At 39.2% G+C, this 12,980-nt stretch overlaps 2 protein-coding genes across 3 annotated transcripts in view; both read right to left on the minus strand.

Annotated features, from left to right (window-relative positions):
- LOC117507475 overlaps positions 1–12,980 on the minus strand; it is a 203,474-nt gene that overhangs the window by 12,076 nt on the left and 178,418 nt on the right. The gene's annotated exons all lie outside the window — the stretch shown is intronic.
- LOC117507473 overlaps positions 1–12,980 on the minus strand; it is a 153,431-nt gene that overhangs the window by 11,983 nt on the left and 128,468 nt on the right. Inside the window, exon 6 of one of the 2 annotated variants that reach the window (XM_034167348.1) lies at positions 12,362–12,771. The exons of the other annotated variant lie outside the window; for it this stretch is intronic. Coding sequence (XP_034023239.1) covers positions 12,365–12,771 — 407 coding nt within the window. The 3' untranslated portion in view covers positions 12,362–12,364. Of the gene's footprint in view, positions 1–12,361; positions 12,772–12,980 lie in introns of those variants that run through there. 2 annotated transcript variants of the gene reach the window in all.

Consider the following 12,980-nt stretch of genomic DNA (forward strand, 5'->3'; position numbering starts at 1 on the left):
AAGTGAAGTCGAAAACCTATTCAGTCACTTGGAAATGTTCATGTAGAATTCCCCTTGACTTATCCAAAGAAAATGGTGTAAATTTGAATTAAAATGATCCTGATAGTTTGTTCACTTACTTATTGGCTCTAACAATGGTGGGGCTATGGATACAAATAGTTGTAATAACTAAATACTAATGTTGTTCCAAATGGCTAATGCAGTGTTTTTATAAAACAGCATGAAGCTGATCGTCTCCACCACAAGCACACATTGACTGTTTCATTTCAACTGCATTGCAGTGTTTTCCCTATAGTAATGCAGGCCCGGTTGGCAACCAGGAAAGAAAGAACCCCCGGCAGTCCAGAAAGAACTCCCTGTCAGGCCAGAAATATTTGTTAACCCTCTGGGGTTCACAGCCATGCTGGCATGTCCAGGTCAGTCTTTTGTCATATTTCTATAAATAAATCAGTGATTTAATTTTACTGCTCCCTGAAACTACATCTTCTTAGTTCTTAGTTATTTGCCATCTTCATTCCAGCCTGGGATTAAACACTCAGAAAGTCCTAAATAATCTTCTTGAAGGCTTGAAGAATTTCTAAAGGCACATTTCAGCTTTTTTTTTTTTTTTTGCTTTAGCTTCACAGCCAAATCTTTTACACAGTCTTCTAGACAAATTTTCTCAGATTCAGAAAGCTGAGGGTGTTCTGAACATTTTGATATGTAACACGTGCATAATGCTATATGCAAGTAACCTAAAAGGGGATTGTCTGAAATGCTCCCTTAGCGCTTGCGTGAAATAAGATGCCTTTGAAACATTTTATAATGTCTGTTTCACACTAGACAGCCACGTTGTTTTTTTTTTCTTTAGTTGGTGGAGGCATGAAGGCTTCGTGCAAATATTGTTGTTTCAACAGGGCCTTAAATTTTGGGTCAGTGATTTCTCCCAGTGAATCACTTCTCCGTTTTTGTGGAGAAGATCAAACAACAGTGTTATGGCATAAATTGTGACCAGATGAGGACATATGCTGAATCTGACAGCAGATATTGCCATTGGCGATAATTTATGTCGGACTTGCCTTTACACCCATGTGACAACACTAATGCCAATTATTGCCAAAAGTATGGGGTAAATTGTCTCATTAATATTTGTAAATGCACGCAGGGTGATCTACAAATAATCATTGATTTGCAAATGTGTTCAGATATCCACAAATGCAAATTTCATATTTGTAACTTGTAAATTGGTCTTTGCAAATAATGTTGTATTTGCAAATATAAAACTTAATTTGTAAAAAAAAAAAAAAAAATTACATTTGTAAAACTGGAAATTGTATTTGTGAATTGAGTTTCAGCATTTGTAGATCACCAATTACACGCATTCATCGCTTTCCGCTGCGATGTAATTTTGAGACATTCTTTTCGTGAAATCGTGATCGTTACTGAGTTTTTAAAATGCTTATCGCAAAGCGTTCTGGTTTTTTTAATGACATCATGCAAATTTTATAAGTCCGCGGACACTGATCTGTGTGTTACAGATACAAATCAGTTTCCTCGGATCCGCGGAGTTTCGAGGAGAATAAATGCCACTCAAAGCCTGGCTGTTGCGATAGTTGTCGTAAAGCGGGACTGGTTGGTTGCTGCGGTGACACTGTGTGGTTCCTGTGCGAAGCTTAGCTAAATGTAGCATGTGTACATCTCAAACTTTTAAAACTTTCAAGTTTTTAAAAGAAGAATTTTGCAGCATGTTTGTGTCACGGAGCACGCACAGGCGCAATGCTGTTTAATACGCTTATTTGAACCACTGCGTTAAAGAGTACAACACTAACAGAGGTGTCAAGTAACGAAGTACAAATACTTCGTTACTGTACTTAAGTACACTTTTTAGGTATCTATACTTTACTCCATTACTTATTTTTCTGCCTACTTCCGACTTCTACTTATTACATTTTCACACAAGTATCTGTACTTTCTATTCCTTAAATTTTTAAAACAAACAGCCTCGTTACTCTTGGCTTCAGCGCCGGTGGATGTGCGCTGACGCCTCAGCGCACATCCACTGGAAGCTCGAGGTGCCAGCGCACATCCACCGGCGTGGCTTTACCGAGGTGCCAGCGCGGATTTATCTGACCATGGGTCCGAAGAAGGCACTGACGGCGGAGGAGGGAGACGATATCAAGAAGTCCCTGGACTTTTTGTCTGAGGAAATCTCTGTTGTTAAAATGCAGCAGAAATCCATTATGGAGCTGGTGGAAGAAGTGAAGGCTCTCCGGATCCAGAATGCCGAGAAAGACCGGCGTTTGGTGCACCTGGAGAACCGTGTTGCAGAGTTGGAACAGTACACAAGGATGAACGACGTTATTATTACAGGAATTCATATTAAACCTCGATCCTACGCACGGGCGGTGTCGGAAGACAGCGGAGGGGAGGCCAGTGAGCAGGAGGCCAGCTCAGTGGAACAACAGGTGGCTGACTTCCTGCAATCTAAAGGTACTCAAATGGACTGTAATAACATTGAAGCGTGCCACCCCCTGCCCAGGAGAGAGGATGGAGACAAGCGAGCAGTTATAATGAGGTTTGTCAACAGAAAACATAAAATGGCATTGTTAAAACAGGGACGGAAACTCAAAGGAACAAACGTATTCATCAATGAATATCTGACCAAAAGAAACGCAGACATCGCCAGGAAAGCTCGTCTCTTAAAAAAGCAGGGAAAAATTCAACAGACATGGACATCCAACTGCAAAACATTCATCAAACTGAACGGAACACCAGAACAAGCGAAGGTTATGGTAATCAGGAACATCAAGGAACTGGACAAATACGACCAATAAGGTATGAGGACACAAACACATCACAACACCATGACACAGACCAGAGGAACCTATTCATCTACTACACTCAACAAAAATATAAACGCAACACTTTTGGTTTTGCTCCCATTTTGTATGAGATGAACTCAAAGATCTAAAACTTTTTCCACATATACAATATCACCATTTCTCTCAAATATTGTATACAAACCAGTCTAAATCTGTGATAGTGAGCACTTCTCCTTTGTTGAGATAATCCATCCCACCTCACAGGTGTGCCATACCAAAATGCTGATTAGACACCATGATTAGTGCACAGGTGTGCCTTAGACTGCCCACAATAAAAGGCCACTCTGAAAGGTGCAGTTTTATCACACAGCACAATGCCACAGATGTCGCAAGATTTGAAGGAGCGTGCAATTGGCATGCTGACAGCAGGAATGTCAACCAGAACTGTTGCTCGTGTATTGAATGTTCATTTCTCTACCATAAGCCGTCTCCAAAGGTGTTTCAGAGAATTTGGCAGTACATCCAACCAGCCTCACAACCGCAGGCCACGTGTAACCACACCAGCCCAGGACCTCCACATCCAGCATGTTCACCTCCAAGATCATCTGAGACCAGCCACTCGGACAGCTGCTGGAACAATCGGTTTGCATAACCAAAGAACTTCTGCACAAACTGTCAGAAACTGTCTCAGGGAAGCTCATCTGCATGCTTGTCTTCCTCATCGGGGTCTCCATCTGACTCCAGTTCGTCGTCGTAACCGATTTGAGTGGGCAAATGCTCACATTCGCTGCCGTTTGGCACATTGGAGAGGTGTTCTCTTCACGGATGATGCGAAGGAGATGTGTTGCACTGCATGAGGCAAATGGTGGTCACACCAGATACTGACTGGTATCCCCCCCCCCATTAAAACAAAACTGCACCTTTCAGAGTGGCCTTTTATTGTGGACAGTCTAAGGCACACCTGTGCACTAATCATGGTGTCTAATCAGCATCTTGGTATGGCACACCTGTGAGGTGGGATGGATTATCTCAGCAAAGGAGAAGTGCTCACTATCACAGATTTAGACTGGTTTGTGAACAGTATTTGAGAGAAATGGTGATACTGTGTATGTGGAAAAAGTTTTAGATCGTTGAGTTAATCTCATACAAAATGGGAGCAAAACCAAAAGTGTTGCGTTTATATTTTTGTTGAGTATACATCATCTACATCTGGAGACAAGAAGGATATAACTCACAGGATTGCTGATCATGGAAAACTAGAACTGAGAACATTTAAATACACAGACCACAATGTACTGGACTTGGAGCACGATATAGACCCGGACAATAATTTCTTCTCAAATATTAATGACAGTTGTTGCTATTATACAGATGAACAGTTTAATTGGATCATTAAAACGGATAACAAATTATCAATAATCCATTTCAACAGCAGAAGTCTGTATGCAAACTTTAACAACATTAAAGAATATTTAAGTCAATTTAAAAAAAAAATTAACATAATTGCTATATCAGAAACATGGATCAATGAAGATAAAGGAATGGATTTTGAACCAGTCGAAGCAGTGGTCTGCAGATTGAAGCAATGCTTCAACCTATTGTTTCGTTTATTCTTTCTTTCTTTCGCTTAATTTTCCCCCGCTAAAACCTAAAGAGCATACTTCTGTGAGTATTATTTACCTTTTCTATGTTAAACCGACCTGTTATGGTCTTCTGAAACAGTTGATAGATGTATTTTATAACTTAAAAATGGGAGCGACGCTAACACGTTAGCATGTCTATGGCATTTTCAATGTTAAAAGTTAGCATGAAGCAGTTCCAGCTGTCTTCACGTTCGGGTGCATTTGTTTTCAAATTGTAATATTTCTTAAATTTATTTTTGTTTATATATTAATAATCTAATGATAATTATTATATACAATTTCAGAGAAAGAGACAAAAAGAACCTGAATAGAAACACAACAGAAAATAAAATATAAAAGCAACTAACAATGAACATACATACATACAGAAATAAATAAGTGTTTCCTGTGAACACCTAGTGACTCTCACACCTCCATTCATCCCTGTTTTATTTAAGTTTAATGACAGTTTGTTTCGGTCAAACCATATTGTCAATGTGTTAATTTCTTCAGTGATTTCCTCCAGAACTATCTGCCAAACTAGAAAACTGCTGCATCCTAGTAAGAGCAGAATACTACTGGAATGAATCTGAATAAGGAAAGTTTTTTTTTTTCTCACTAAATGGATGCTGCACTCACTGCAGTTTATTGTCTGGAATAGTCCCAGATTGCATTTCAGAGCTTCTAGAATTGAAACATTTTCAGTGCAGGTGGTGTTGGGGGGTAATTTTGGGTTTTGGGTCTTGGGCCACATGTAGAACGAATCAGTTTTTAAATTAAGCTTTCAATTCATATAGTGGCATCTACCTTTTTTTTCCTTTTTTTTTAAGGTTACTTTATACTTTTATACTTTAAGTAGGTTTTGGTGCACAAACTTTTTCACTTTTACTTGAGTAAAGAGGTCAAGTTGATACTTCAACTTTTACCAGAGTGTTTTTAAACTGCAGTATCTATACTTCTACTTAAGTAACAAATGTGTGTACTTTTGACACCACTGAACATTAACACCCCCCGCCCCCCTCCCCATGATGAAATCCGCGGACATATAATTTTAAAAAATAATGGACCTTGCAGACAATATCACCACATACATACCCATCCATCAGACGCCTCCATTACGGTAATGTGAAATGATTTACTCTGAAAAGTCGGTCTTCTCTCATCCAGGAGCATATAGTTTCAGCTTGCCACATCAATGAATGGAACCACACTGCCATCTAGTGGATATCCAGTGTGCGTGAGTGTGTATTTGTGAATCAGTAGGCATTTGTTTGTGGATCTGTGTGGATTTTGCGAAAAGAATGTCTCAAAATTATGTCGCAGAGGAAAGCGATGAATGCGTGTAATTGGTGATCCACAAATGCTGAAACTCAATTCACAAATACAATTTCCAGTTTTACAAATGTAATTTTTTTTTTTTTTTACAAATTAAGTTTTATATTTGCAAATACATTATTTGCAAAGACCAGTTTACAAGTTACAAATATGAAATTTGCATTTGTGGATATCTGAACACATTTGCAAATCAATGATTATTTGTTGATCACCCTGCGTGCATTTACAAATATTAATGAGACAATTTTAACCCCATACAAAAGCATATTCACATATTGTTGTCCAACAAAGGAAAAAGAAATCCTCAAAATTCAGTTAAAATATATGAAGTACATGATTTTTTTTCCATTTAATATGAGGTTGATTTAGTGATCACGGGACGTTTACAGACAAGCAGTTATTATATGAGCTATTACAAAGCGCAGAGCACATGCATAATTTGGAGAGCTCTTTGTATGAGGGTGAAATTAAGCATGCTTGTTATTTTCATTACATTTGAGATTTCAAGATTAGTGTTAAGACAAAAAAATAAAACAAAACAAAAACCAACAACAGCAAAAAATAAAAAGAAAAATGACTGTGTTGGTTTTGTGCTTTTATCAATAAAAACAAGTTATGTTTTTTTTTTTTAATCATTCTTTACGGGATTATTGTTCAAAAAGCTTCACCTATTAATTACGTGTCTACATTTAGGAAACATTCAATAATCATCTCTAATGGGAACTTAAATTTTTCCTTGTTCCAGTGTTCCTGATGGAACATGACATTCCATGGCAAACAGGCAGGGGTGGTCTCGAACCGGGAACCCTCTGCTCAGAAAACAAGCATACTAACTGCTTGGTAACTTTAAAGGTTGAGCTTGAACATTTGTCGAATTTATTTCTATTATTGACCCACTTGTGAGAATGTGTATTGTTTATACCAGGTCTGTTAGAAAAGTATCCGACATTATTTTTTTTCAAAAACCATATGGATTTGAATCACGTGTGATTACATCAGACATGCTTGAACCCTCGTGGGCATGCGAGAGTTTTTTCACACCTGTGGGTAGTCTTTGAGTGAGGAGTGGCCCACCCTCTCTTCGATTTTTTTCATTGTTTAGGAATGGCTCAGAGACTGCTGCTTTGTTTGATAAAATTTTTTTCAAAAACTGTAAGGCACAACTGAGTGGACGCTATTTGAGAAATTCTGCTGGTTTTCGGTGAAAAGTTTAACGGCTGATGAGAGGTTGTGGAGTTTCTTTCGCTTTAAGGACAGCTCACAAAGCCGATCGGCGCGGGCGGAGGTGGCGTCCGTCTGGCTGTTTCGAGCTGAAAACTTCCTAATTTAAGGCTCTGTTCACCCAGGACGTCGTCAGAGAACAGAGAAGTTTCAGAAAAAGTTGGCATGAGGAGTTTATGTGGACATTCCACTGTTAAAGGAGATTTTGTAATGAGAGAATGTGCGGGCAGATTCGCATGTCGGGCCGGACCCGACCACGGGGGGTCGCGACAGGAAAAACACCTCCGTTGGAAACCTTAACGGACAAGTTGGAACATGCCCAGCTGTTAAACAATTTCTCAGATACTCACTTGTTGAAAGCCATCAAAAGCCGCCTGAATTTTACAAATGGTTTTCAACACGGAGGTGTTTTTCCTGTCGCAGCGCAGACGGATTTGCGTTGTCGTCACGGAACCGACTCGGCGAATTTGCCCGCACGTTCTTTCATTACAAAATCTCCTTTAACAGTGGAATGTCCGCATAAACTCCTCATGCCAACTTTTTCTGAAACTTCTCTGTTCTCTGACGACGTCCTGGGTGAACAGAGCCTTAAATTAGGAAGTTTTCAGCTCGAAACAGCCAGACGGACGCCACCTCCGACTGCGCCGATCGGCTTTGTGAGCTGTCCTTAAAGCGAAAGAAACTCCACAACCTCTCATCAGCCGTTAAACTTTTCACCGAAAACCAGCAGAATTTCTCGAATAGCGTCCACTCGGATATCCCTCACAGGCCCTGAAAAAATTTTGATAAAGCAACGCGCGCCGTCTCCAGCAGTGTCTCAGACAAAGAATTTCAGCCGAGAGGGCTGGACCAGTGCTCACTCAAACCCTGCCCACAGGCGAATGCCGTCACCGAAACGCGTGAAAAAACTCACGCATGCGCACGAGGGTTCAAGCATGTCTGGTGTAATCACACGTGATTCAAATCCATATCGTTTTTTTTATTTTTTATATAACTGTCGGGTTTTTTTCTAATAGACCTCGTATGTTTGTACATTAAGACACATAGATGATATTTCTTTGTATAATGGATAAACATCAAACACAGACTGCAAGTTGTTCTTCAGATTTATTTTCTAGAAGTAAACAGGACATATTAAAATGTGTAAAGGTCCAACAGTTTAACAGATGCTAAACTTGTTAGTAAGTCCTATATTACATGTTATGGTCTAAAATTTCTGTCATCTTGCTCCAAATGCAGCCAAGTATTCATCTATCTAGGATTGTCCACTATCCATTGGAACTCTACTGCCAGGCCACTGCCTCTACCAGTAGGCATATGAAGTAAAATACACAAGTTTATATGCAGTCTCAGAAGCGTGACTGTCATCATCGCTAAAGAACAAGTTCATCCTTCTTTGTGTGAAGTGGCTTGATGGAGTAAATGATCAATAATGACCATTTGGATGTCACGGGGAAAATACTCTGCGTTGGTGTAATTGGTGCTGTCTTGTTCCTCTTCCTGTTATCTTGTTGCACCATTGTGCACAGCCTGCTGTATTACAACCCCTGGCAAAAATTATGGAATCACCGGCCTCGGAGGATGTTCATTCAGTTGTTTAATTTTGTAGAAAAAAAGCAGATCACAGACATGACACAAAACTAAAGTCATTTCAAATGGCAACTTTCTGGCTTTAAGAAACACTATAAGAAATCAAGAAAAAAAGATTGTGGCAGTCAGTAATGGTTACTTTTTTAGACCAAGCAGAGGAAAAAAATATGGAATCACCCTGTAAATTTTCATCCCCAAAACTAACACCTGCATCATATCAGATCTGCTCGTTAGTCTGCATCTAAAAAGGAGTGAACACACCTTGGAGAGCTGTTGCAGCAAGTGGACTGACATGAATCATGGCTCCAACACGAGAGATGTCAATTGAAACAAAGGAGAGGATTATCAAACTCTTAAAAGAGAGTAAATCATCACGCAATGTTGCAAAAGATGTTGGTTGTTCACAGTCAGCTGTGTCTAAACTCTGGACCAAATACAAACAACATGGGAAGGTTGTTAAAGGCAAACATACTGGTAGACCAAGGAAGACATCAAAGCGTCAAGACAGAAAACTTAAAGCAATATGTCTCAAAAATCGAAAAATGTACAACAAAACAAATGAGGAACGAATGGGAGGAAACTGGAGTCAACGTCTGTGACCGAACTGTAAGAAACCGGCTAAAGGAAATGGGATTTACATACAGAAAAGCTAAACGAAAGGCATCATTAACACCTAAACAGAAAAAACAAGGTTACAATGGGCTAAGGAAAAGCAATTGTGGACTGTGGATGACTGGATGAAAGTCATATTCAGTGATGAATCTCGAATCTGTATTGGGCAAGGTGATGATGCTGGAACTTTTGTTTGGTGCCTTTCCAATGAGATTTATAAAGATGACTGCCTGAAGAGAACATGTAAATTTCCACAGTCATTGATGATATGGGGCTGCATGTCAGGTAAAGGCACTGGGGAGATGGCTGTCATTACATCATCAATAAATGCACAAGTTCATGTTGATATTTTGGACAATTGAAAGGATGTTTAGGGATGATGAAATCATTTTTCAAGATGATAATGCATCTTGCCATAGAGCAAAAACTGCAAAAACATTCCTTGCAAAAAGACACATAGGGTCAATGTCATGGCATAGGGTCAATGTCAATGAGCAGATCTGATTTGATGCAGGTGTTAATTTGGGGGATGAAAATTTACAGGGTGATTCCATATTTTTTTCCTCAGAATTGAGTGATTCCATATTTTTTTCCTCTGCTTGGTCTAAAAAAAGTAACCGTTACTGACTGCCACAATCTTTTTTCTTGATTTCTTATAGTGTTTCTTAAAGCCAGAAAGTTGCCATTTGAAATGACTTTAGTTTTGTGTCATGTCTGTGATCTGCTTTTTTTTCTACAAAATTAAACAACTGAATGAACATCCTCTGAGGCTGGTGATTCCATAATTTTTGCCAGGGGTTGTAGATGTTCAATTAAAATTCCATCTTCATCAACTCACTCTATTATCTGTTATATCAGGTCTTTGTTGTGGTCCAATCAGCATCTCTGTAATATAAAATCATGTTCTGCCTCCTCACTGACATCATTGTCCATTTCTGGCTGCTCACTGATGTCCAAAGGTGTAAAATAGCAGCTTCACTGAGTAAAAGTCCTAACATATCTGTTCTGTTCACCCACTAAACCAGCTGTGTTTAAGCAGTTCAACTCTTCATGCAAGTAGATGAGCTAAGCAGAGAAATCACCTTTTTTAAGTGCACAGGTAGAAATAAATGGTAGGACTTGTACTCACTGAAACCGGGGTTACCCACCTCTGCTGATGTCACTGTCTACTATTGACTGCTCTTAGTCATTCTTTTCAGGAAAAACACGTTTATTATCGTTACTATCCGGTGAGACGGTAACAGATGTCTGTCTGTTACCTTCTTGAAAATCTGTTGTGGCAACATTTGTGTCACAAGAAGCTTTGCTCATTTCGTTATAGTTGAAGTTGCTGCTGCAGTTGATGTGCACATAGGAAGGCGCTCTCCCGGCTCATCTTTAAGCGTATTTATGGCTTAATGAATTTGATGGCGATTCAGTCCCTAATTGAAGTTTTTCTTCTTTGCCATGAAAGCAATCTTGTTTTGTACTTCTCTGCTGCATTTCCTTTGCAACTGAGGATGATATGGTCTGCACCCAATCCTTTCGTTTCTGTCATGAAGCAGATTCTTCATTTTTCTCTTGAAGTCATTCCCTTGAACACATCGTACAATTTCAGGCTGCTCACAGTCTGTGAAGCATTGTGTAATCATCCCACAGGATAAAGTATTGACAACTGACCATATACAGTAGTGTTCAGAATAATACTTGTAGTAGTGCTATGTGACTAAAACGATTAATCCAGGTTTTGAGTATATTTCTTATTGTTACATGGGAAACAAGGTACCAGTAGATTCAGTAGATTCTCACAAATCCAACAAGACCAATCATTCATGATATGCACACTCTTAAGGCTATGAAATTGGGCTATTAATAAAAAAAGTAGAAAAGGGGGTGTTCACAATAATAGTAGCATCTGCTGTTGACGCTACAAACTCAAAACTATTATGTTCAAACTGCTTTTTTAGCAATCCTGTGAATCACTAAACTAGTGTTTAGTTGTATAACCACAGTTTTTCATGATTTCTTCATATCTGCGAGGCACTAATTTTGTTGGTTTGGAACCAAGATTTTGCTTCTTGACTAGTGTGTTTGGGGTCATTGTCTTGTTGAAACACCCATTTCAAGTACATGTCCTCTTCAGCATGAGGCAACATGACCTCTTCAAGTATTTTGACATATCCAAACTGATCCATGATATCTGGTATGCGATATGTAGGCCCAACACCATAGTAGGAGAAACATGCTCATATCATGATGCTTGCACCACCATGCTTCACTGTCTTCACTGTGAACTGTGGCTTGAATTCAGTGTTTGGGGGTCATCTCACAAACTGTCTATGGCCCTTGGACCCAAAAAGAACAATTTTACTCACATCAGTCCACAAAATATTCCTCCATTTCTCTTTAGGCCAGTTGATGTGTTCTTTGGCAAATTGTAATCTCTTCTGCACGTCTTTTATTTAACAGAGGGACTTTGCGGGGGATTCTTGCAAATAAATTAGCTTCACACAGGCGTCTTCTGTCACAGCACTTACAGGTAACTCCAGACTGTCTTTGATCATCCTGGAGCTGATCAATGGGTGAGCCTTTGCCATTCTGGTTATTCTTCTATCCATTTTGATGGTTGTTTTCCATTTTCTTTCATGCGTCTCTGTTTTTTTTTGTCCATTTTAAAGCATTGGAGATCATTGTAGATTAACAGCCTATAATTTTTTGCACCTGCATATACGTTTTCCCCTCTCCAATCAACTTTTTAATCAAACTACGCTGTTCTTCTGAACAATGTCTTGAACGTCCCATTTTCCTCAGGCTTTCAAAGAGAAAAGCATGTTCAACAGGTGCTGGCTTCATCCTTAAATAGGGGACACCTGATTCACACCTGTTTGTTCCACAAAACTGACGAACTCACTGACTGAATGCCACACTACTATTATTGTGAACACCCCCTTTTCTACTTTTTTTTTTTACTAATAGCCCAATTTCATAGCCTTAAGAGTGTGCATATCATGAATGCTTGGTGTTGTTGGATTTGTGAGAATCTACTGATACCTTGTTTCCCATGTAACAATAAGAAATATACTCAAAACCTGGATTAATCTTTTTAGTCACATAGCACTACTATTATTCTGAACACTACTGTATACATTGTTGATCTCCCATTAACTTTATTCAAGACTACAGGTTTGGGAGGCACTCTCAAGATCATCTTTGACGTTTCAATCTGCCTAACACCTTTTTTACACTATCGTATGATATCCCTGCATGATTCCTCCCAACTTGCCTCCAGGTGGATCTGCTTCCATGAACAAAATTCCTAGTTAAAGTATTTTTGACTGCATTCGATATACCCGGAGCAGTCGTCACTTTTTTTCCTTGAAAGTACAAGGACCCAGCCACTACAGCAAACTCCATCTTTCTCCTTTGGAACTGCCGTACAGCATTCTTCTGTACTTTGGTCTGACGTGACTTAGGTACACTGAAGGAACCTTGGGCAAGTTGGAGTAAAATCTGATAGCGTTCTTCAGTCATCGGACAAAGAAAGGAACGTTTGGGTCTGTCCTCTTGGTTGTCATCAGCTGCCTCCTTGGTTGGCTCCAGGCTGTGGTCAACTGTAAATGAAAAAAATATTCACAAGTTAAATACTGAATCATTACCCATACCACTCTGAGCAATAAAATTTTCATAATTTAATCAAAAAGGTTTAATGATACACACTGCATACCTTCTCAAATGTCTGTTATAGCAGGCAATTAAACTGTCTGGATTTTTACCTGTTGTTACAATTACATACTTAAAATGAGAACTCATGCACTGAAAT

The sequence above is a fragment of the Thalassophryne amazonica genome, chromosome 3 (genome assembly GCF_902500255.1).
Source record: "Thalassophryne amazonica chromosome 3, fThaAma1.1, whole genome shotgun sequence".
NCBI classification, from domain to species: domain Eukaryota; kingdom Metazoa; phylum Chordata; class Actinopteri; order Batrachoidiformes; family Batrachoididae; genus Thalassophryne; species Thalassophryne amazonica.